The 23,219-nt window shown below is 38.3% G+C and overlaps 1 protein-coding gene across 4 annotated transcripts in view; it reads right to left on the bottom strand.

Moving 5' to 3' along the window:
• PIK3R1 (phosphoinositide-3-kinase regulatory subunit 1) overlaps positions 1–23,219 on the bottom strand; it is a 63,592-nt gene that overhangs the window by 5,843 nt on the left and 34,530 nt on the right. For 2 of the 4 annotated variants that reach the window (XM_044445833.1, XM_044445832.1), the window contains exons 3-14: positions 21,127–21,219; positions 19,582–19,656; positions 16,944–17,075; positions 15,754–15,955; positions 15,577–15,656; positions 5,201–5,303; positions 4,535–4,633; positions 4,258–4,438; positions 3,415–3,540; positions 1,965–2,107; positions 1,677–1,853; positions 1,505–1,573 (exon numbers count right to left, since the gene is read on the bottom strand). In XM_044445833.1, the coding sequence (XP_044301768.1) occupies positions 1,505–1,573; positions 1,677–1,853; positions 1,965–2,107; positions 3,415–3,540; positions 4,258–4,438; positions 4,535–4,633; positions 5,201–5,303; positions 15,577–15,656; positions 15,754–15,955; positions 16,944–17,075; positions 19,582–19,656; positions 21,127–21,219 (1,480 nt within the window). Of the gene's footprint in view, positions 1–1,504; positions 1,574–1,676; positions 1,854–1,964; positions 2,108–3,414; positions 3,541–4,257; positions 4,439–4,534; positions 4,634–5,200; positions 5,304–6,660; positions 8,598–8,774; positions 8,910–15,576; positions 15,657–15,753; positions 15,956–16,943; positions 17,076–19,581; positions 19,657–21,126; positions 21,220–23,219 lie in introns of those variants that run through there. The other 2 variants (XM_044445834.1, XM_044445835.1) reach the window with 2 other exon arrangements.

Raw genomic sequence — 23,219 nt, 5'->3', positions numbered from 1 at the left:
TACAAGCTGTCTTACAAGCACAAATGCAGACTTGTTTGACTCTAGAAAGCAAAGAACGGCTGCTTACAACTTTTTAATGCAACAAGTTAATGAGATTTTTGTCAAATTCATATTATGTTTTTTAAATGTAATATTCTTACATAGTTTCCATTCAGCTCTTCCAGTATTGCCACCACTCATGGCAATATTGGCAATATTGTAGATCATGGCAATATTGTAGATCATGAGACATCTACAATCATCAAATTGCTTTCCAAACCAGTTGGGCCAGACCACAAGCAATCTAGATTGTTCATGATAACCAGGAGTAAAGCAGCACAGGATGTTTTCCCCTAGGTATTATCGAATAAATAATTAATTATTGTGAATTTTGCTATTTGCCTTGTTTTTCTGGTTAACTGCGTCATACGTTTTGCAATACTCAGCAGTGATGTGGTACAACACTGGACAGAGTAGCAAAGGAAGCTGCCTCATCATGAATAATGCCATTGGCCCATCTAGCTCAGTGCTGTCAAGACTGACAGGCAGCAGTTCTCCTGGTTCCAGACAAGATCTTTTGCTAGCTCCACTTAGCTGTCATGTCTCGACTCTCCCTTTCCCTTAGGCTCCAAAACACCAGACGGTCTCTTGCAATGCAGATCTTTATTGGCACTTTGCAGCTATAAGACAAAGTAACTCCAAAAGCCCTCTAGGAAGATAAGTCTCTGCTCATGTGAAGAGTGCTGAAGCCAAACTGGGGACTTCTCCCCAAAATCCTTCCCTTTCAGTAACTGTGGGCTCCACCCTCAGCATGGCTTCTGCTGGTGAAGGGCCAGCCAGCAAGACTTAAGCAAGCCCTCTAACTTGGCAGCTCATCCCTCCCAATGCCTTATCATGGGGTCAGGGACCAGCCCAGGCTAAGGCTAAGGAATGACTCTCTCTCCTCTCCTACTTTGACCCCTCCTGTTCTTTCCAAAACATTCCTACCCTCCTGGTCAGCCTGTGAACCTGTGGGCAGTGACCCTGATGGCACTTCAAGGGCCTGCTGCCTCTTCCTGGGCTCCCAAAACTCCCATCTCTACTTCCTCAAGGTCTCTTCCTCCTCCCTCAGAATCCCAGCCATGAAGACCCTGCGATACCTGCCAAGAGTGGTGGATGGCATCACTACTTGCTACTTCAGAGATGCCACAGCTGGGCCCAGAGGCTTCTGTATGCAAAGCAGGTCCTCTGCCCTTGAGTTACTGTCCCTTTCCTTGAACACCCTTCAAACACTAGCACTCAAATATTGTTTTAAGGTTCTTTCATTCATACTTTAGTAAGCTTGTGATAAGTGAGAGAATTAGAAACCTCAGTTATTGATACATTTCTTTTTTCATCTTAAACCACTAGACTCCCATTGGCAGAAATGCCCAAGCTGGTTTTCCAGGTGAAACAAGGTATTACAATTCTTAACGTACAGCGTTAGATGCTTTATATTCCACCAGTGAAAATCTAAGTGAGGTAACAGAAATGCTCAAAGACTTACTCTTCTGTATTTTCATTGCCAAGCCATTCATTCAATTTCTTTTGCCGAACACCCTTCTGAGTCAGCCACCTGGAAAGCAGTTTTGAAGACAGGGTTAGTCATGGTAAAATTCATAAAAATTGGACTCTATAGAAGAAGTTCACTTAAAGTCTGGCAACGTATTAGTACATACATCAAGTACTGATCTCTAGTTTTTCTGAGCTGTATGAGGTCTGGTTTAATGCTGTTCATGCGTTTGTCAATTTCTCTGTATTCAGCAGCTTGCTTCTTTAAATCCTCTTCCAGTCTATGCCGACTGTCCACAATTTCACTGATTCGAGATTTGAGCTTTTCATAGTTGTGCATAATTCTGGAGAATATGATTTTGCATGTTAGAGTCTGTTCATTTTCTTAGGCATTGCTCAGCATTGAAATTTCTACGGAAAATGTTTGCATTTTAAAATATTAAACAACTACCAACCTTTGTATTTCTTTCTCATTTCCTTCTCTTTTGAACTTTTCAATATACTCTTTGCTGTATCTCTCCTGTGTTTGGCACTGTTCTTCAAATATTTTTATGGTTTCATTAAATGCTTCGATAGCAGTTCTTTTCATTTGAATTTCCTGAAGGGAAGAAAAATCTAAAGGTGATTGGCTATTCTCTTATTGAAGCACATATGTGGCAGATTTTTTTCTTCAAATATCAGTAAAGCAGCAGAAGTAGCTATCTGTACATCCTTCTAATGCATGGACTTTGGCCATAGAACAAAGAAAGCTGCCTTATATTGAATTAGGCCTCTCCTACATTTTTCTTAGTACAACCTCCAATGGCTTCCCAGGCTTTCAGAGAACAGTCTTTCCCAGTGGGGAATTGAACCTCAGACCTTGTGCATGCACAGCACGTACTGTACCCCTAAGCAGTACCTCCCCTTCAGCTGACTTGTACTTCTTGACCAGTAGCCCCAGCACCCTCCCCAGGGCAACCTGCTTTTGAAATGTGTTGGGATATTCAAAAGCAGTCTCTGTGGACATCAAATGTTCAAAGAGAAAAAATAAATGAGAAAACACTCTGAGGCATGTATTAGCCCTTGGGTATGCTTCAAGTAATAGTTCTAACATGTACTGTATTTATGCAAGTTTACAGGAAAGGGAATGAATTTTATGGATAGGTACAGCGTTACAATATTTACACTCAGCATTTGCTCTACTTTTAATTGTACACACAGTTTATTCCAGCGTTAAGATCATCTGAGTAACTGGTTAAATTTCCTACGGTTCTACCCTTCTCTACTGCTTTACTGCTGAAAATATCATAAAAAGACTCCCCACGTATCACACCAGAGGCTGGGCACAAAATCCCATCTCTAGGTAAACCCTTGAAACCCTCTACAAGTAAGAGAGTTCTCTTGTACCTATAAAGCAGTTCTATCAGCCTGGTATTTCCCTGCCAAATCACAGTTACATGTGGATAATGTTAATTTTCCTGCTGTCCTGTATAAAGAGTGTACCATCATTATGAAAGTTGCTAATTAATTATTGTGGTAAAGCACCTAGTTCTGATTGGAAAACAACCCCTGCCAAGCAAATGGGTATTTCGCACACCAAATGCCCATAAGAGCATTTAGCTGCTCCCATATCACTAAATTAGACCAATAGTTTAGAAGTGAAACTGACATTCAAATCTTTTCAGCTATTTAGACTGTGTAGATTTTTTTCCCAAACATGAACCAAAAGCTCGCTTTGCATTCAATTTTCTGAAAAATTGAGAAGTAGGGCAAAATCCTATGCAAGTATAGACAGAAAAAATTCATACAGATCCCAGCTTTCTCAAGACGGTCATGCTGAAGGTATTGATTGTGCCCTTAACCTTCAAATAAAGCTGCCACGAGCCTTATTTAAGGTCCTTATGGTTGCTACTGAACACTGTTTACCTGAGATGTTCTTGTGTAGTCTTCATAGAGTCTGTCATACTCTCTATTCTTCTCTTGGAACTGGATATTATATTCATGTAATTTCTTTCCAACAGCTTCAATGCTATCTTCTTTAACCATTTGATCCTGGGAAGATAAATAAATTAAATAATACCCAACGAAGACACAGCTTCTTACAGTATCAATGTTTTTCATAAAACAGTAATTAAAGGGTGCCATTTGTAAAAGAATGTGCATCCTTGTGTTAATCTTTCTATAGCAAGATTAAGGGATTCAGCATATGACTGGACACTTTGTTTATAATGTTGCCACCAAAGGCAGGCATATTCCATACATGTTTTTTTGTATGGAGTGAGCGTACCTATTCATCAAGGGCAACCATAGGTAACCAAGCTTCAAGAAAAAGCTTATGCTGAGATTTACTCACAGAATTCCTAGCACAGCTTCTCCAGGAGTTTGCACATTATATAAATAAAGAAATTCTAATGATCAGCAAGAAGGTTATTTGGATAATAATGCACATTCCAGGAGTGGAGCTGTATTATTTCTCTGGCAGCAAAGACAAATGCGGCATCCTGTGGCATCATAAGATGAATAGGCTTATTGTAGCATGAAGTTTTCCTCGTAGGCCAGAGCCTCCTGCTGCACCTGATACTGACCAGTTAATTTCTAGTGGAAATTATCCACAGCACTGAAATGCTTTTTGGGAAGCAACAGTATTTATAGAGGCCTTACATTCCTATACCTCATGAAGTAATTTAAGGCATATTTGCTAGAAAATGACCTTAAGAGTATATTCAAGCAGATGAACAAAAGGGTTGGGGGAGAAGAACAATTTTTTACCTGTTGGTACTTGGATACTGGGTAAAGCAATTTAACATCCAGTTTGGGATTATATTGCGCTAAAGACTCGTTCCGGTAGTGGTTTATTAGTTCAACCACAGAATTGAACGTTAATGGATCCGAAAAGCCATATTTCCCATCTCGGTGAAATATTTTGATTAATTTATTATTTCCTCCTTTCCTGTAGGTTAAATTTGGAAAAAAATCAATCATCATATTTATGCCAAAAACTTTTCTTAAATTGAGTCAATGAATAATCTGATACAAGTGTCTTTACCTTAGTGTAAGTGTATAGTCCCCATGCATTTTGGTGGAGGCATCTCGTACCAGGAATGTACCATCAGCAGTATCACGAAGTTTCTCATTGACTTCTTCCCTGTGATAAATCAAAAACAACATGCAATTTAGCTTCTTATTTTTTAAAATACTAACATTTTACTAGGAACATAGGTCCTGCTATTTACTTTTTTCATATGGTATAAGCATTTAGAAGCTCCCTATGAACTCTTACTTTATCCATTACTGTTAATCAAATGGAATAGTTCTTTTCTTCCTTGTTAAAAGAAGTTTATACCAAGGAAGGATTTGATGGTAGCCTACTTTCTTCTCTATACAAATAACACTGAAAAGTGCTAGAGAAGCATTGCACTTCTCGATCTTCCATCATCAAGTGTTTTAGATGTTAAAAGTATATATCGATACTACTGATATGTTTGCAAGTGCAGTATATTAAATATTAAATACATTAGAGAAATATTTAGAATATCTGTGGTTTATTTTACATTTGTAATTAGTGGACATACTTTTTAAAGCTTTAACAGTGTACAAACTAAGCCTTGCACTGCAACTGTTTCAAAAGGACCACCAATTACCTTTCTAAACAGACTATGTGGGAAGAAGCCCTATGCAATCACCAAGATAAAAGGCATCCTCTTGCTCTTACCTTGAGATATCTCCCCAGTACCATTCAGCATCTTGCAGAGACATGTTGTTATTCATACCGTTGCTTGTTACAGTATTGGGCTTTGGAGGCTTAGGAGGCAGTGCTGCAAATGAAAGGGGAAAAATCTTTAGCTTACCTGTATACAACAAACAGCATTAGTTCTGAAAAGGTTAATTACACTATTATCAATTTAAATTTATTTAGAGGCAACACATTATTACAGCTTGGATTATTTATTTTTTATTAACTGAGTTTTCATTTTTTCCCACTAACCTCCATATATAACTTGTCAACACAATTCCTAAACTAGCAGATCTGACACAAATACATATATAGATAAGCAAACCCTATTGTCTTCATTGTGGCTTTCCCTGGCATAAAATTGCAGCCTCAGTTACCTCAAAGTCTTCTCCACTAAGGAAGAACAGCTCTTCCCCCATTTCATCTAGAACAAACTGAAACGTAGGTTTCAGAAGATATAAACTGAAGTTTTTATCAACCCCATTTCCCATCCTGCATATTATATCATTTTATGTGATAAAATTATTGTGCACTCTTCTCCACTCCCTTCCCTCTGCATTTAATCATCCAAGAGGAATTATTTTTTGCTTTTGAGCTCCAGTAGTGCTGTAGCTAAGAACAAATCGGCAAATCCACAACACTGCTGTATATTTTAGGAAAAGAACTGGGTTTCTCTGATCCTTCTGCATTTTGTATAATAATCTGCCAAAAAGAGCACTTTAAGGAACCCATCTGTGACCCAGATAGTCACTGATGTTAATCTTAGCATTCTATATGATAAAGCTGTTCTAAATGGCAAAACTGATTTTAAAAAATCACATCCTTTTGCTCAATGTCAGAGCTGCATACGTATACCAGTAATGCCAGAGAAGATACTGCAGCATTCCTAGCTTATTAGCTAAAGGGGGAACAACACTGGAAACAGGGTTAAAAAAACAAAAAATAAACCAGCTTTTTAGTTCAATGGTAAGTTCAATCCTGCTTATGTTCAACAATGCATGTATTAAAGAGAGAAAGCAACAAGAATGATTTATTTTTGGTGGTTTAAGACAAGTTACTGATCTTCTAATCCTGTACTAAATGATTTCAAGTAATAATGGTCAGATTTAACAATTGTAACTTCCTAATTCAAAATGTCCAACTCCCACCCCCAAAGCATTTTGTGTTTGTTATGTTACTGAAAGCACGATTAGCTTTACTGTATTACAAGCCGACCTACAGGTGAGAGAAGAAACTAAAACAGACATCACATGACAATTATAGTTTCATTAAGCTGGCCAAAATAATTTTGTGCAAAACCCCTTCCTAATTCCTTTTCCATGCAATGAACACAATTCAACAGTACAATAAGTTAACCCTGAGCACCTGATTTAGCTCTCAGCATAGGTACTGTAACATCCAGAATAAGCCAGCCTTCAACAATAATGCTGCAGTATTACCTGGTGGGTCCATTTCTATGTAAAACATCAAGTCCGTGCCACAATTTATATCTGTCCTAGGATAGTCTATATCCAGTTCTTCCATGTTCCAGACAGTGCTGTGCATTTGTATGAGTTCAGCGAGAAAGCTCAGTTATAAGGAAACAGTCAGGATCTCTTTGTAATGGTGTCTTGGAATTCATTTTAAAACCTATAAGGGGCTGCACTGTAACCTATTACATCATAATCCCCAGCCAATCATGTCAAAAATAATGTCACTGGACCACTCCTGTTTCATCATTGTCATTATTCATTGTTAATCTTATAACAATTGTCATTTCAGAAAGAAAAGATACTTATGATCGGCACCTGATCTTATTTATGAAGACTGAACATGTTTTCAGTTTACACTGATTTTTGCCCACCCCCTTAATCTTTTCTGTCTGCTACTTGGTACATTCCACTGCTGGCAGGTTGACAAAAGGCTGATAGGCTGCAGCAGGAAGCATTTTCTTTCAATACTGTAGATTTCTTAGTCTTCAGAGAGCTGGATCACCTCTCTGTTACAGTATCCTACTATCAAGTAGCCCATTAAGGCACACTTTGAATCTATTGTGATGCTTTTTCAAGACAGATGTGGAGAAAAGCCTGCAAGTGTTCATTTTGCATAATGTTGTGCTCCAGATGTTTAAAAGAGCGACAATATCTTGTACTAATAAAATGTCCCCCAGATATGCCTCTTTTAGTATGGTTGACAAATACAATGATCTAATCATTGATGAAGTATGCTGAAATTATATTCTGCTTTCCTGTTTTAAGTTTCGATCTAGCTTATTAACCTAAATAGCAAATCCCCTCAAAAGTATGCACTGCAATGAGTGAAAGTCAAACAACTTCCTTTAGAATGAATACGAACCTCTCAACCATTAAATGCCTAGCAAATTCAGAGAAATATTTCACTACACCTGAGTCATGCATCTTCTTTTGACCTGCTTTCATCAGGGCATTTGCCATTTTGGTAATTTCTAAAAAGTAAGAATTCTTCAGCAGTTTTCTCTGTAATAAACTTGATATTCCCAAGAACCCTCCTACAGACTGTTTCTGAATAAAAGTGAACTAAAAAAACCTTCCTTTTTGTGGTCATTTCTTGCCCACCCTCTTAAGAAAAAAAAATCCTACTTATTATAGAACTTATCAAACAGATGTATTCTAAATATTTATTACAGTAAAAGAAAGCCAGACATGGAAAGTATTTAACTCATTAGTACTACTGCTGCCATTCAAATATAGGATGCATATTGCAAAAAGCCATAAATAAATGCTAATTTGCTTCTGCAAAAGCATAGCACATATGAAAAACCTCTTGCCCAATGTTATGCTTCCAGATAAGCCAATATATATAGACATGGTTACAGCACCAACAGTAGCCAGAAAAGGCATACATTTGTTGCCCTGCAACAGCCTCACTAAACTCATCCTGAAGTAGCCTCCCACTCCTATCCATTGAGGTGGGCATCCTTCTGAGATTCCTTCCATTTGCCTCTCGTAACAGGACACTCAGCCAGTCCCAGACACAAGTCCAAACATTGAACTTGAGGGTTTAGCCCACCTGCTATCCAAATAGCTTTGTTGCCAAGGTACATTGCTGAAATTAGGTTATGAAAGACTCAAAGCACACATAGCTAGTGTTGTCTGTAGTCTGATGATGCCGTTACTGTACTTTTTATTGACATTTTCTTCAAATAGCATTAAAAAGAAAAACAGAGGTAAGGAGGAAAGAGGGCTTGCTCACCAAGGTTCCCCTACAGAATAAATCCTAGACAGTCACACTTGCCTGATCAGGTTACTGCTTATACCCAAACTAGTCTAGCTTGCTGTGACACCATGTGGCAAACCAGAACAGGTGAGACACTGATGAACAGGTGATTTTCCACTGTTCTCACATACTGTGAGTAGGTATCACCTTTCACTCGATCACATTTTTAACTATGCACATTTCATTTGCTATTCAGTTTTACTGTAGCGTACAACAAATACAGATACATACAGACATGTATGCACATGCACTCCCCGACAAACTTGATTCCTTTAACTATATGTATATGAGAATAACATCAAATCAAGAAGTCACTTACTTTGTATACTGCGCATGGCACCCCGTCACCCTTTTAAGAACTTGTATGCAACAATATGAACATTCCAGATTGTAAGTGGTCTCTGCCCAGTTCCACAGAATTAAAAGTAAATAAATCAAAAACCAAGAACAGATTATCCTTAAATCCAAAAGTTCTCTTGAAACAATCAGGAAGAGGTATATTCAAAAGTGTAGCCTATTCTCCTGGGTCCATTAATCCAGAAGAAAAAGTTGCATTGTGCAGAATTCAAAACCTCCAAGTTCTTTTACCTTTGGAAAGAAACAACTTCAGTGCTCTAGGAAGACTATCTGCTCATTTCTATTTCATCACTGATTTTAGTACAGTTTTTTAAAAAGAAGTCCTCTGTAGCTTGCACGTCTCTCTGAGATAAAGATCTCAGTTTCATGATTAACTCGGGCAGGTTCAAATATTTGCTGAGCAAGGGATTTCAGGTGGGGGAGGGGGGCCGGAGTCAAAGTCAGAGTTGTCATCAGCTAACAAGTGGCCAAGGCAAGACTAACCGGTCTTGTTTCAGCCAAGGAAATGAGAAGACCATTGTAAGTGGCCTTAAAATAGACTCTCTAGCTGGCTGCTGCATGCAGTATTGAAGTAGATGCCTGTCAAGAAAAGCATTATGTGCAGCCAAATACAGGAAGTGGCTGAACTCGCGGGGGGGGGGGGGCACACACAGAACAGAATGAAAGCCGTCATTGTAAAGTTCTGTGCCTCTGAGAGCCTACAAGCGCAGAAGAGGCTTGTTAGCATTCACTGCACCACCTTCTACACACTTTCACGGGACCACAACGACAGGTGTTGTTTGAAGACCCATAAAATGAAGTCCCACACTGTCAAGTCAAACTGAAATCAACTTAAAGCCAAACCCCTCCCCAGATGCCCGTTAGTTTCAGCTTGATAGATTGCTACAGAGCTTTCCAATGACACACAGCACAATTTTGTGCATGCTTACTCAGAAGCAAGTCTCACTCTTTCTAATGGAGCTTACTCTTTAGTAAGTGTGTGAGGATTGCAGCCTTAAGTGCAAGCGTTATTTTGGTCAAATGTGGTCAAGCTGCACAGTGCAAGGTAAGGACTCCGGCATGAAGTGATTGCATCAAATGAATTATGCTGCATGTGATGTGCAAATGTGAAATAAAGAACAGTCTCTTAGTAATCCTTGTATTAAATTACTAGCCTGTCAAGAATTATATAAATGCAAAGAATAAAGCCACAGACTTTCAATCAAAGGCAAAAAGGTGTTGAGATAACCTCTCCCATTTATGTTCCATCAACATACTCAAGAAAAAAAGGACACTTCTAGGGACCCCCACTAGGGACCAGTCAAATAATGCAAAGTACTTTAGCACATACAAATGTGTCAGCTACTGGATCTTTAAAAATATTCTAGTATATGGAATGCCCAAATACGCTGGGCATTCCTGCTCTTACCTTTCAACTGGGACATTGTTGTATCTGGCAGGAGTGGCTACAGTTGTAGGAGGTACTGGGGAACTCAAGTGGCAAGAAGCATACTGGTTGGCTGCTTTCGCTTTCTAATGGCAGCCCAATCCCTTGCTGAGGTGACGCCATGCTACTGGCTTGAGGGTGAACGGGGACACAGGGAACAGGCAGAATTGAACCAATCTGTTCTCAGCATATTTAAAAGAGGAGCAGTTGGGAGAGTGACTCCTACAAATGTTTAAAGGAGCCTGCTTAGGGAGTTTGGGAAGTGGACGGCTACTCATGATCAAGATATTCCTGAAATTGGCAGTGTTTAATACAATCCCTCTGGTGCTGGATGCTTATGGACTGTACTCATCGGTTGGCATGAACCCTGCCTTCAGTCATTCTCCTGGGTGTTAGAGTCATGATGCTTGGGGCCCTGCCCTCTAGCCAAACTGCTTGTATACCCAAAGAGCCAATAAAAGCTGTGCAGTGCTTCTTCCCTAGAGCAGCAGGTTTGCTTTCCTCTCTCCTCCCTCCTCTTACTGCAGCCACAATGGAACTACTTTCCATACTTAGTGTTCTGCAAACTTAATTTGGTGTATTAGACAAAGGCACAAAGGCATCAGAAATTTTTGATACTGAACAAGCTTCCCACTCCTCTTTTGGTTAAAATACAATACCCTGAACCTCACCCTGTTTTCTTTTTGTACTGGCTTATAACCATACATCTTTGGTGACGTGATGCTTGTGTAGTAACTGGTGTTGCTTATCTTAAGCACATACTCACTGGATCACAATGTAAGCAAGTTGAAGAAAGAAAGAACTTAAAGAAAAGTCCAGAATTTAGGCAGAAATGGGGTGAGGGTGGGGGTTAGATATGTTACTTGCACACACATTTCATATTTTTTTGCCTTTTGCTACACATTGGCTTAAAATTAGATGGCCACACAAGAATCTAGTTTTCATTCATTAGGAAAAGTAACTGGAGACACATTTGTATCTTCCACTTGGATGTGATTTAAGTGTCATGATGAAAAACGGAATGAATTGCTAAGTTCTTAACATTTCAAGGAAGAGTCCACTGCTGCCATAGAATGCACAGGCACCTTCAGGAGTCAGTACATAGACTTACAGCTGCTCCAGGTACTTGTCCGGGCCCAATTTAGCCCTTTCCCTATAGGCAGCAATGCACACATATGACTCTGCACATGTATAAAGGACGATGCATTAATGGAATTCATTTATATGTGCATGGCTCTGCATGCAGGAAGCAACAATTGCAGAAAGGGGCTGGATTGTGACTTATGCCTGCAGCAAACTTTATTCTTTTATACAGTGTTATATGCAGCAAGATATTACCACCTCTTGTAGCATTTGCTTGGATAATTGGTAGATGGTGCTTGGGAGACTGAATCTACAAGGCCTCTGAAGCAGAGACTAAGTGAAGTACATTTAACTCAGTATCCAACTGCCACGACTGCCTATGTAGTTACACATACAATAAAAAACAAAGAAATATCTGGTGTCTATTTCAGAAATAAGAATTACTGACAAAATTTGGGAGATACTTTACTCACTAAAAATTACAGGAATCCTGGTTATTATTAGCTTAGAAGGAGAGCCCTCTGCTGGAAAAACAGCAGAATACAAACTGACTTAAAGCTAAGAATGAAGGGGAGGGGAGAAACAATGGTGCTTTCCATGTCAGATCACTCAGTCATTAATTTCCTCCTGGAGATTTATGACTGATGTTTATACTGAAATCTATACAGAACTCAATAAAGGTACTGCTTAAATGTATTATCAATTAACAGTATATGCCAAATGCTCTAATATAATACATGCTATGGTCCTATACAATCAGAAAAGCATCATTTTCCATTTACTGCTCAACTAAATTCATTTGACATGCAGCAAGTATCAGTTACATTCTACATAATTTAAAATAATATTTGTTTGGAAGTCTCTCAACACTGCTACAGAGTATGGTAGAACAATTCTATACATGTTCACTCTGAAATCAGCATGCCCGTGTTCAAATGGTGTTTGCTCTCAGGTAAGTATGCATACTGGAGAAGACCCTAATGCTGGGAACAATTGATGGCAAAAGAAGGGGACGGCAGAGAATGAGGTGGCAAGATGGAGTCACTGAAGCAGTTGGTGTGAGCTTAAGTGGACTCCAGGGGACGGTGGAAGGCAGGAAGGCCTGGAGGAATGTTGTCCATGGGGTTGTGATGGGTTGGATGTGACTTCGCGACTAGCAACAACAAAGTATGCATACCAGTGCAGCTAAAAAGTACTTTACTTCAACTTTTTCTATCAATCTGTTTTTTAATAGCCAAAGAGGTTTAAGAGTGGATAGAACATTTGTGCACAATTCATATGTTCTTGTCCCTGATCTGACTCAAGATACTCATTTCAGTGGTGAGCCAGTGTTGGATTGGGAATGAGAAAGTGGACTATCTAGCACTCTCTCCTCTTCAGAAGAGCTCTCTACAGTCACAGATTAAAGGAGACTGAGCATGTTGGCAGCACTACCTGCTATTTTTTTCTGGCAGGTCCAACTCCTGCCATTGCTCTACTGTGGGAAGGGCTGCAGATCAGAGGCGGGGCACATATTTTGCATGCAGAGGGTCCCATGTTCAAACCCCAGTATCTCCCAGTAGCTCGGGGAAGGACTCCTGTCTTAAACCTGAGAAAGCCAATGCCAATCACTGTAGGCAACAGCAAGCTAAACAGGCCAACCGTTTGGCTTGGCATAAAAGACCACTTCCTATGTTCCTTTGCTTTGATAACTCTGCACATATGGCAATCATATCTTTGGTATCTGTAGAAAAAAAGTATACAGGAAAGCTCTGCAACTTGTGTATTAAAAGTAAGCTACTGTGCATGTCACCTCAACACAATTAGGGTTCCAACCCTCATAAAGGACAATGTGATAGGCATAGAAAATAATGGGAAAGTCGCTAAACAAATGGAGCTCTGAATAAGAACTGTTAGCCAGTGTCCGCTTCATTTTAGTTCATGTATTTCTGATCTACTGTTAATCTGTGACATTTGATTACAACATTCAAATATTCCTAGCTTTTCACACTGAAGTTATCAACTGACTAAGCTGCATAAGGAATAAAACAGTTTTGCAGAAAAGTACATGCTTCAAATTATAAAAATAGATGGCACTATCTTAGAATAATTTCATGATGCTAATAAGCAAAGGAGGGGTCTCCCTTCTAAGATGCCAAGTGGGCAGTCTAATTAGCCCAGAACCTTCTTCTAGCAGATCAAATGTTTTTAATCTTTCTGCTTAATGCTGCAGTTCTACTTCACACATATTATCTAAGTAACCCCGTAACACCTCTGCAATGTCGACAGCTCCTCTCATCCCCAACCGTGAATTGACATGCAGTGTTCAAAATTCCATGGTTCTCTAGAAACCAATCATGAACCAAAGTTGAAACTGTACAACTTAACATCCTTCTGAAGAAAGTACTCTCCTTTCAGATTAACAAAAAGGCCGTAACATACTCAGTTGATATGTCTGTGTTTGTTGCCAAGAAAATTCAAACAAAAATAGAGGTAGTGAAATATGGCATCTTCTTTTTGAGGTAATACATTTTGAATTGAATACATTTGGATACTGGATGCTCTTTCCTACACTGTGTTGAATACATTTGGATACATTTGGTCTAATAATACATATTCCTTAAATCACCTCTGGTATTAAGCATCTAAGTAATGATAACAAGTGAAGGGATCCTATACTGAACTCTCTCCTTTCCATTAGGACTTCCTCCCACTAAGTTTTCTGTTGCCAACAAACATGATCAACCCTTATAGGAATGTTGGGTTTTATCCCTTACTAAATATTTTCTTTCTAAAGATTTTTGTATTTCTACAAGGCTTGGGGTTTCCTTGAGTCGGCTAACAATTTTACCTTGTTTGTAAGTGGTATAATTTTGGTTATACAGGGACTGGTGCTCAAAGAAAGATTGCTATGGGTATATACAATTATTAACTCCACCTGACTGTAGCTGACAAATTAACTGTTTAGTAAGTTCACTGCAAACATAAAATATGAATCCACAATAGGTAGTATTGTGATAAGCTGTATGTGTCCTCCAGGGGTTATTGTAGTCCTAATGTCACAAGGTATGAATGCCTTGTGCATTGTTGAGGGAATTCACTGTATTTCATAAGAGTGCTATTCTGTACGCTGACCATAAGTACCAAGTCATTAGCTATATATGAAACAGATTTAAGTACAAAAACATGTTCTCAGAACTGGGTCAATGAAGCTTGCCACAGATAGGTTGGTTCATTCCTGAAAGTGAAAAGCTCATCACTGCATGAAGAGCCTCTGAAGTTAGCTGTAAGCCTGGATGCACTACAGAGAAAACTTTGAAAATCACATGTAGGAAGACTTGGTCCAAAACACCATGGTGCACAGTAGTATGTTTAAGATAAATTATGAAAAGCTATTGCTAGGCAGAATGCAATAAAATTAAAAGGTTCACATGGTGGCCAGAGCAAGCCTGAGGAATGGAAGCCTATTAAATATGAGCATCTCAGTTCTGCCAACCATGCCTTCCAGATAGGTACCACAAGATCACAGTGGTAACTGCCGAGAGAGGAACACAACTTTAATTTTACCAAGAAATATGCTACCTGCTAAATAACCAAACTGGTTGGATGAATTGGAATGGTTCTGTCACCTCACTAATAAGTATGGATTCTGAAATATACGTAAGGAAATGAAAACCATATCTGAAAAAGTACAGTGGGACTTTTTCTTTTGGCAGGACAGCTAATAGAGGCTTTGCCCTTGACTTTATCTTAGCTTTGGATAAATCAACTCAAAAGCTTCTCTTATTCTTAGTTTAGTGCTTAATCATAAAATCAGACAAACAGGAAGATACGATCTTTGCATATCAGCCTAAACACTTCGCTACTTTGCACAATTCTAGATTCCCCAGAGCTATCTTGGGGCCAGTTTTTATTATCACCATAGCTTGCGGCAGTAGCATGTTAGACTCCCGAAAACCTTCTGATGCACTTACTGCCAACATTTTAAGGCTAAAAAGTTTCAACAAATCACTTGGTTTTTCATTTGTATATATTCTAACTGGCCAACAAGAGAAGGCAAACATATTTTGCTCCATCAAGCTTCCATTTCAAAAAGAATCACTAAAAGGGTAAGAATTGGCAAAATCTCATTCTGAAAAGGAAATGTGCATACTTTAACACAAAGTTTCTATATTGCTAACAAAAAACAGAAAATGCTACATTTATTGGCTCCAGAACAAAATTATATCAACAAAATTGTATCAAAAAAAGTTTCCAATATACAGATTTTTCTTACCTGGTGCAGGTTGTCTCTCATTACATTCGCTTGTAATTAACACTTCTAGGATTTTTATGTGGTGTTCGGTACTGTCGGTGCTGTAACAATAATTACCATATATTAGAACAATAAAGTGTATGCTGAACAAATTAAATATTTTGCACAGTCAACAGATACACATATGTACATCTTTACCTTGCTACTGGAGACCTGAACAGAAGAAGGCTGAAAATTTCAGCTAGGGATCTTGCATTCAAAAGGTTTTTGGCAGAGGTCTGACAAAGTCTGGAGAAATGTTTGAGTAGATACTGGAGTGTGAGCCAATACTGTTGAGGTATATTAGGTGATCTGATGAACCGTTTCAGCACTTGAGCATATTCCTCTGAGTTCTGGACTTCTGCAAAGAAATAAATGTCTCTCAATCAGCTTGGCTTCATTGAACAATTGTTTTAAAACCTACTCTGAAAAGGATAAATTTTCGAGGAAGACATTAATTCCTACTCTAAAACACAAGCTCTGTTTTCTTTGAAATAATAACAGCTTAATAAGTACGAATGAGAAAAAGAACCTGCAGTACTAGAGTCAAAGTGAAACAGAAGTATCTTTTGGTAAAAACCACAGATTGTTCAGTATGTGCTAGTAGAAGTCTGTCTTCTGTTTAGTATCATACATGATTGGGTAATTTTGAGATGTAGCAGATAAGCCTCAGAGCTGCTGTTCCAACTTTGAAGGTTATACCACCAATAATATCCTGTCCCTAGAATTTGCAAGTGAATATGAAGCCTTCCAGTGAAAAGTTTGAGTTCCACGACCTGAATTCACTGTTAAAAGAGATGAGACTTCTTTGTATGTTCTGACTGCACAGTAGCTCAGAACTGCCAACAGGCTTCAGAATCTTGTCTACTCTAATACATTTACCTTGTGAGGACTGATAAAAAGTTAACAATTAGCCCTTTCTACATACAGACAAATCCTTGATTTGTCAACCTGTGTTTGTACAAAAATTGTACACTCCAAGACACAGTGAGTTCTTAACACAAAGATCTGCTTTGTACATTATGTTTTTAAGCTGTACCAGTAAGGTATTTAAATAAAAATATAAGGTAAGCACATTGCATATAGGCATTTTCTATAACAATGTGCTAGGAAACCAGGTTAGCTGCAGATTATCCCCACTATGACTTTACTGTACTAAACAAATCTCAAAGGCCCCGGGGTCCGGTGTTTGTGCCATCTCCAAGTAATTTATGCAAGTCTTGTTTAAGGACCTTTTCCTATGTTAAGCCTCCTGCAACCTGACCATTCTGGAACCAGAAAAAAATCTTTGGCACTGTTAGGGATTCCACAATCCTAATCCTGTGCTGAAAAAACTTTTGGGTACATACCTTGTGCTATGGAAATCATTTCATTGTAAACAGATGCTGGAATGACTGGATTTGGCAAGTCAAGAAAGTACCTCTTCAAAGCATCTGATAAAATCTGCAGATCAATGGCATCAAAATCCACTGCAGAAATATCTGAGACAGAGACACACAGAGAGAACCCATCACACTTCGGACAATTCAGTTTTTTCTTCAGTACTTTTACTTCAGACAGACACACACAAAACTTAAAATTTCAGTTCAATTTTATCATGAATTATCTGTAGCAAGCAATACACCCAAATATGTATTTTTGCTTATTAGTTCATTTGTCTTTATTTTGGCTTTTGAACCAGGAGGATCCCTAAAGAGGCTTGCATAAAATGACATGCAACATTTAGGCTGTTTCTACCCACTCCACCATATGGCATAGTACAGTTTCTTTTTACTCTAGAATTATAGATCTTATACTATCCAAGGGCAGAGCGGAAGAGCTAGGTGTTTCTTTTAGGTGAGCTGTTGGACCTTCTGTTACTTGGCTGTGTGCTTCTCACTCATTCTCCTTAGGATTAAAGATTTTTTGTGTCTAGCCCCAAAATTAAATGGAACTTCACCTAAAATACAGTCCATACCAGCATACATCTAAAAGACTGACTATAGTGTAAAAATTGGCTTCTTAATATAAAAGCTTTAACAATTGTCTATGCTTCCACTTGTAATGGTAACTTAACACACAGATAGTTGAATTCAATTAAGCCGTCCCACTGTGGAAATGGTTTTTGTAACTGGCGCACACATGTGTGTTTATTCTTTGTCCCCACCCTGCATTCCCCTCCAGGTCTGCTCTGAAGGCTTGAACTCTTTGGAGATGGTGAGGCAGCCTGCAGGCCTGCAAGAGGAAGGAGGGGGAAGTCCCTTTTCATGAACACATGACACAGGATTTCCCTCACGAAGTAGAAAGTCATGTGGTGATACTTGTTGAAAGTTCAGACAATCCCCACACTGGCAAAATGGACATAAGGTGCAGCACAATAAGAACATATCAGTGTTACCTTGAATACATGCTTACGTCTATTTCACGTGGCAATATGTGTGGAATATTATAGGCCTTCTAAAGAATCCAAGGTATTTTTAACTGAGCTATGTTTTACATACTAATATTTTGTGTAAACAGTAGTGTAGTAAAGTACTACAACAAATGCTAAGGCCAGTATGAAAAAAAGAAGTATATTTTTGGCACTGAAAGCAGTAACTTTTAAGATTTCTAAAATATCAAGTACATAGTGCTATAAAGAAGGCACATTTATGCAGGTAATCTGTGGGTGCATGATACAAACATTAAACAGACATACATATATTTGTAGTCCTTATTTTATTTAACAAAAATCTTATGAATAGAAAGACAATCTCAAAATGCCTTTGTTTTCTAAATCTATTATTTTAAAAGTGCTATTATTTTGTGATATTATTTTAAAAAATATTTTAGTTTCAAGAGTTTAAGCATTGAAAGCCACCTGTGAAGAAATTTTAGTTGAATCAGCAAACTAGTTGAGTAGGAATATTCTTAACTCTCTTCAGCTCTACTGACTAAACCAGCTTAAAAATCAAACACTCAGACGTAAAATGTCATTTTTACATCATTTTTTTCTTAGCCAATCACACAGAAACATGAAGATAAAAAACGTCAATAAAAATGGAGGTCTGTCTTATTTTTCTGCAGTTTTCGTACTTTTCACTTATGTGATCCTCTCTCTCCCCTCCCAGCCTGAACCTACTCTGGATCTGGCCATTGTTTCACTAGTGGATATGGCAGCTGTTCCATTGGCACAGCAGCAGTGTATCTTTTGACCAGGCATAATATGAGTATAGGATTGCTCCGTCTGTCTCAAAGATTCTATTTAAAGGTAGCCTTGTTGTATCATTTTCAACATTCCTTTTGTTCAGCTGAAAAGAAATAACTACAAAGATATTTGAATGTACCACATTTTGGTTTCACTACGGAAATTAACCAACAAGATGCAGTTACAGACCTACTGATCAGGATCCAAAGAACCACTCAACTAATTCTTTATTCCCAAAGGGGTTTTGAACTTATTTTTCTGGAACAATTCCCCATGCAAAATAGAAAAACCATTTTTGAAAGGAGAAGACTTCAAAGTAAGTTTGTGAAAGGCCCAATGTCTGAGGTTTCAAGGAGATTTTTTGTTTAGTTCACATGGCTGTGCATGCCCAAACCCTTGGGCTGAGCCTAAAGGAGCTCTTTGGATATCAGCCTTTATGAACAAGTTGTCATTTGCAAATAGGTTTTGTTGTTCAACTTATTTTCAAAGTATGCAAAGGATCCAACACAAGTTATTTTTACATTCTCACAGTTATTTACCCAATCTAATGTCTTTAAAGTGCATACTGTCCAAAGTACTTCCCGGAATGCCTAATGCCTCCTAATACTATAACTGAGTTAGAATGCTAATAAATACGAATAAAACATGTACTAACCTCAATATTTACAGTTTCATTTTAATATTAATGTATCCTGTATATGGAATTCCAATAGAGTAGCAAGCATAATAGATACATCAAGCATACTTACTTGGAAGCAAATTACACTGAAATCTATCAGCTTACAACCCAATCTATTTGAAAGAAAAATAGCTGTACCTACCACACTCAGTAATTTGTCTTAATTCACCAGTGCTGCTTGTCCCTTGTGACCTATACAATGTTGAACATTCCAGACCTTAAAAACAGAACAGATTGGTTTTGTAGAGCCAAACTTTTTCTGTGGGTTTGCACATTTTAAGATCCTCAGCCAGATGCTACTGAGCTAGCATATACCTGTGTGAATGTATTTTCAATCACTCACATGCAACTGCATCCCCATACCAAGGTATGCGTATCATGTATATTTACAAATTTACTGGATGAGCAACACTAGACATCTAATTTATACTACTTAAAATATTGACACTGAGGCCAAACCAAACATGAACTACGAGATGTGTCATTAGATCTCCTGATTAGAAACCACCACTGCCACCTTAAAAGCAGTTTATGGGGAGACTGATAGACTGCAGCTTTACTGGGGATGGGGTGGAGTGAGGTTAACCCGTTCTTCATGCAATGTTTCATCCATTAAAATCCCTCTCCCAGCTGTCAATAAGCCCAATTATGGGGAGGGGTGTTGGACAAACACATAATGCTTCCTATAACACTGTTTTTCTGAACACCTCTTCAACTGGTAAGTTTTGCTAAAAAAAATGTCCTTGGTGTAAGAAACAACATTTATTTATTGCCAACCTTCATTGCCTTTTCTCTCAGAAATAACTGATTTAAAATTTCTGACTAGTTGCACACACATTTTATGCTGCCTCTTTTCTGTACAGCGCAGCAGGAGACTGAGAAAACGAAGTTTGTGTTGGAGGTTAATACCTTTAGGTAAGGCTCCATAACAGAATATGGTATATTGATATCAGTGCTATCAATACATTTTGAATCAGCTATTTTAGGTAGAGGTGCTACTTCCTATCCATTTGAAGTATTAGATGTGGCTGACATTTAACATTGGCTCTATTTAAAAGAGGCTAGCCAGGACAGCAAGAACAGCACGCAGGGATTACAACCCCCACCCCTTGCTCTAAATCCTTGTTTTCAATTCTTCACCAATGGCCAATCCAGTTTTAACCTCAAAACTAATGGCAAACTCATAAGAACAGCCCTTCAGATCAAGAAAAGAACTCCATTTTTTTTCCTCAAGAACTCCATTTTTTTCCTTCATCAGGCAGACAAGTTGCTTTGTTTGCCTGCTTGCTTTGTTTTATTCGGGTAGAGGTACAACTTTTCTTCTGAATAAAACACAGAGATTTAGCAAAAGCCCCCAAGAGGCTTGACATGAAACAGGACAAAATAATGGTTCCAAGGTATTAAAATTAAAAACAGCAAGACAGCTCTGCACCCAGCAGTTGAGGTGGCAAACTGTACAAGCTGAATTACTATGTTAATAAAACAAGCAGGTATAGGGAAAACTGAAAAAATCTTTTCAGTAAGGGAAATCTGGAAAAGATCTGTGTGAAAATTCAGAGTTTTTTTAAAGGAAACCTATGGAATCTGGATGCAATTTGGACATGTACTGTTGAAATGCAAAAGGTGGCATTTGAATCATTAGGTATTCAGCAAACTAATATTGTAGCCCCATTCGTTATCTACATACCTTTTCTTTCAATGGCTTCCACTAACTTGGCAAGGAGGGGAGGGGCATTTTCAGGTGGTGAAAACTGTTCTGAAAGATCTGGAAGTGCAAACACTAAAAACAAAAGAATATATAAAAATGCATTAAATAGAGCGGCTGAGCTACAGTTAGAGTTTATGAAAATCATGAGATGTAATGCAGCTGGTTAAATTTTAAACACTGAACAAATTCTCTTTATCAGCTGTCAAAGTCTATGCAAACAATTTGTTCATCAGTCTTTGCTCACATATTAGAACTCTATATAATCACTTTGTTTAAAACAAATTCAGGTTTGACTATCAAATATCAATGTTTATATTGCAACTAAATGATAAAAATTCAAGACAGATTTAGCATCGACTTGGTTGATATTTTTCTGCCATAATTACAGTTCCACTTAAAAACAAAACAAAAACACCATACTACTTCAGAAGCACACACATCAATTTCAGATATTTTTGTTCACCCTTAGATAATTTAAATCAATTGGCACTAGAATCAGAAGTTCTCAGTCAATTATGACGTTTCACTGCAAAGACTTCAAGTCATATTACAAAAATGTATGCTACTCTTGGAAAAATGTAAATAAAATAACAGCCACAAATCTGATCTGGCTTTTGTGCATGTATAATGGTCATGCATAAGTGTTACAACAGAGTGAAATAATCACCATGTCACAGGGATGCTTTATGGTTGGTGTGGCTCTATCAATTTCTTGTTTAAAAAAAGTGAGTGTTATCCTGTAAGCTTGGGACTTTCCTTGGCAATCTAATGCAGTTTATGAGAGCAAGTCTTGGCCCATGTGTGTCCACAGAAGCAATGGTTCCTCTTGGAGTAAAGATGGTATCATATTTTTACTCCTGACTGTCACGAGTACTGACCACCTCTACCAAATATGCAAAGGATCTTATGGAATAGAGTTGTCATACCGTGGTTCTCAAAAAGTGCACACCGGCATGGGACTGGCATGCAATTTCTGCTCAAAGGCTGATTTATATGAGGTCTAGAAGCTGAAGCATCTTTTGGGATTCTTGCCTTGCCTTTCCCAGGTATGATGATGCCTAGTCTAAGTCTAAGCCTAGATTCTGTACAAGCTTCTAAGAAAAACAAAAAACTCTTCCCCCTCTAGCTATCAGGGTTAATATCTAGCACCACCCAAAGAAGTTATACACATTTATTTGGAAAGCAGCGGGTACAATTATGAGAATGCATGTGCTTTCTTACAAACCTCATTAACATATCACATTTTTAAAACAACATTTATTCCAGCTTCCAGAAAAAACTCTTGAAAGTATTTTCTGACAAGAGAGCAATCTAATTCACAGAATACAACTCTGAAAGCATTGTATGTGGTAAGGATTTGAAGTTTCTCCAGAAAAAGAATGAACCAAAGTGGATGGGGTGATGAACTAAGATCCAGGAGGTTTGGGTTCTAGTTCCCTCTCAGCCAAAAAGATCACTTTGGTCACTGACTCTCCTAAGCCATCCCTCAGGGTTGTTGTAAGAATAAGATTGAGAGGAAGAATATTTATTTATTTTGCATTTATATACCGCCCCCTACTCTTAATGGAATATTGTTATATAAGGTGGAATATAAATATAACAACCTAGGATATCCTTCCCTATTCTAGAATACTGAAGCCAGAAGTAATAATATGAACACCAGAAAAGCTATGCTAGATCAGACCAAAAGTCCATCTAGCCTAGCACTCCATGCACACAGTGGCAAGCCAGCTGCCCACAGGGTCTCTCAAGCTGGATGGGTAGAAGGCCTACTCCTGCCAAGCTCCTCAGCAACTGGTGTAATAAGGAGGCAGCACGAAGTCAGCAAGGTTATCAGCCATTGGCAGCCTCCTTCTTCCTTCAATCTGTCCAACCCCCACCCCCCTTCAAAGCCTAGTGGGCAACACCACTTCCTGTGCCAGTGAATTCCATAGTTTAAGTACACATTAAGTGAAGAAGGACTTCCTTTTATCACACTAAATATACAATTTCACAACAAGGGATGATTTTATTTAAGTTTTTAAAAGTATTGCCTAACCTAGAAAAAAAACATTCATTTTGAAATAACCATG

The sequence above is a fragment of the Varanus komodoensis genome, unplaced genomic scaffold (genome assembly GCF_004798865.1).
Source record: "Varanus komodoensis strain SLA01 unplaced genomic scaffold, ASM479886v1 scaffold5, whole genome shotgun sequence".
NCBI classification, from domain to species: Eukaryota; Metazoa; Chordata; class Lepidosauria; order Squamata; family Varanidae; genus Varanus; species Varanus komodoensis.
Note: the sequence above shows the minus strand (reverse complement) of the source record. Positions and strands in the feature narration are given on the sequence as shown.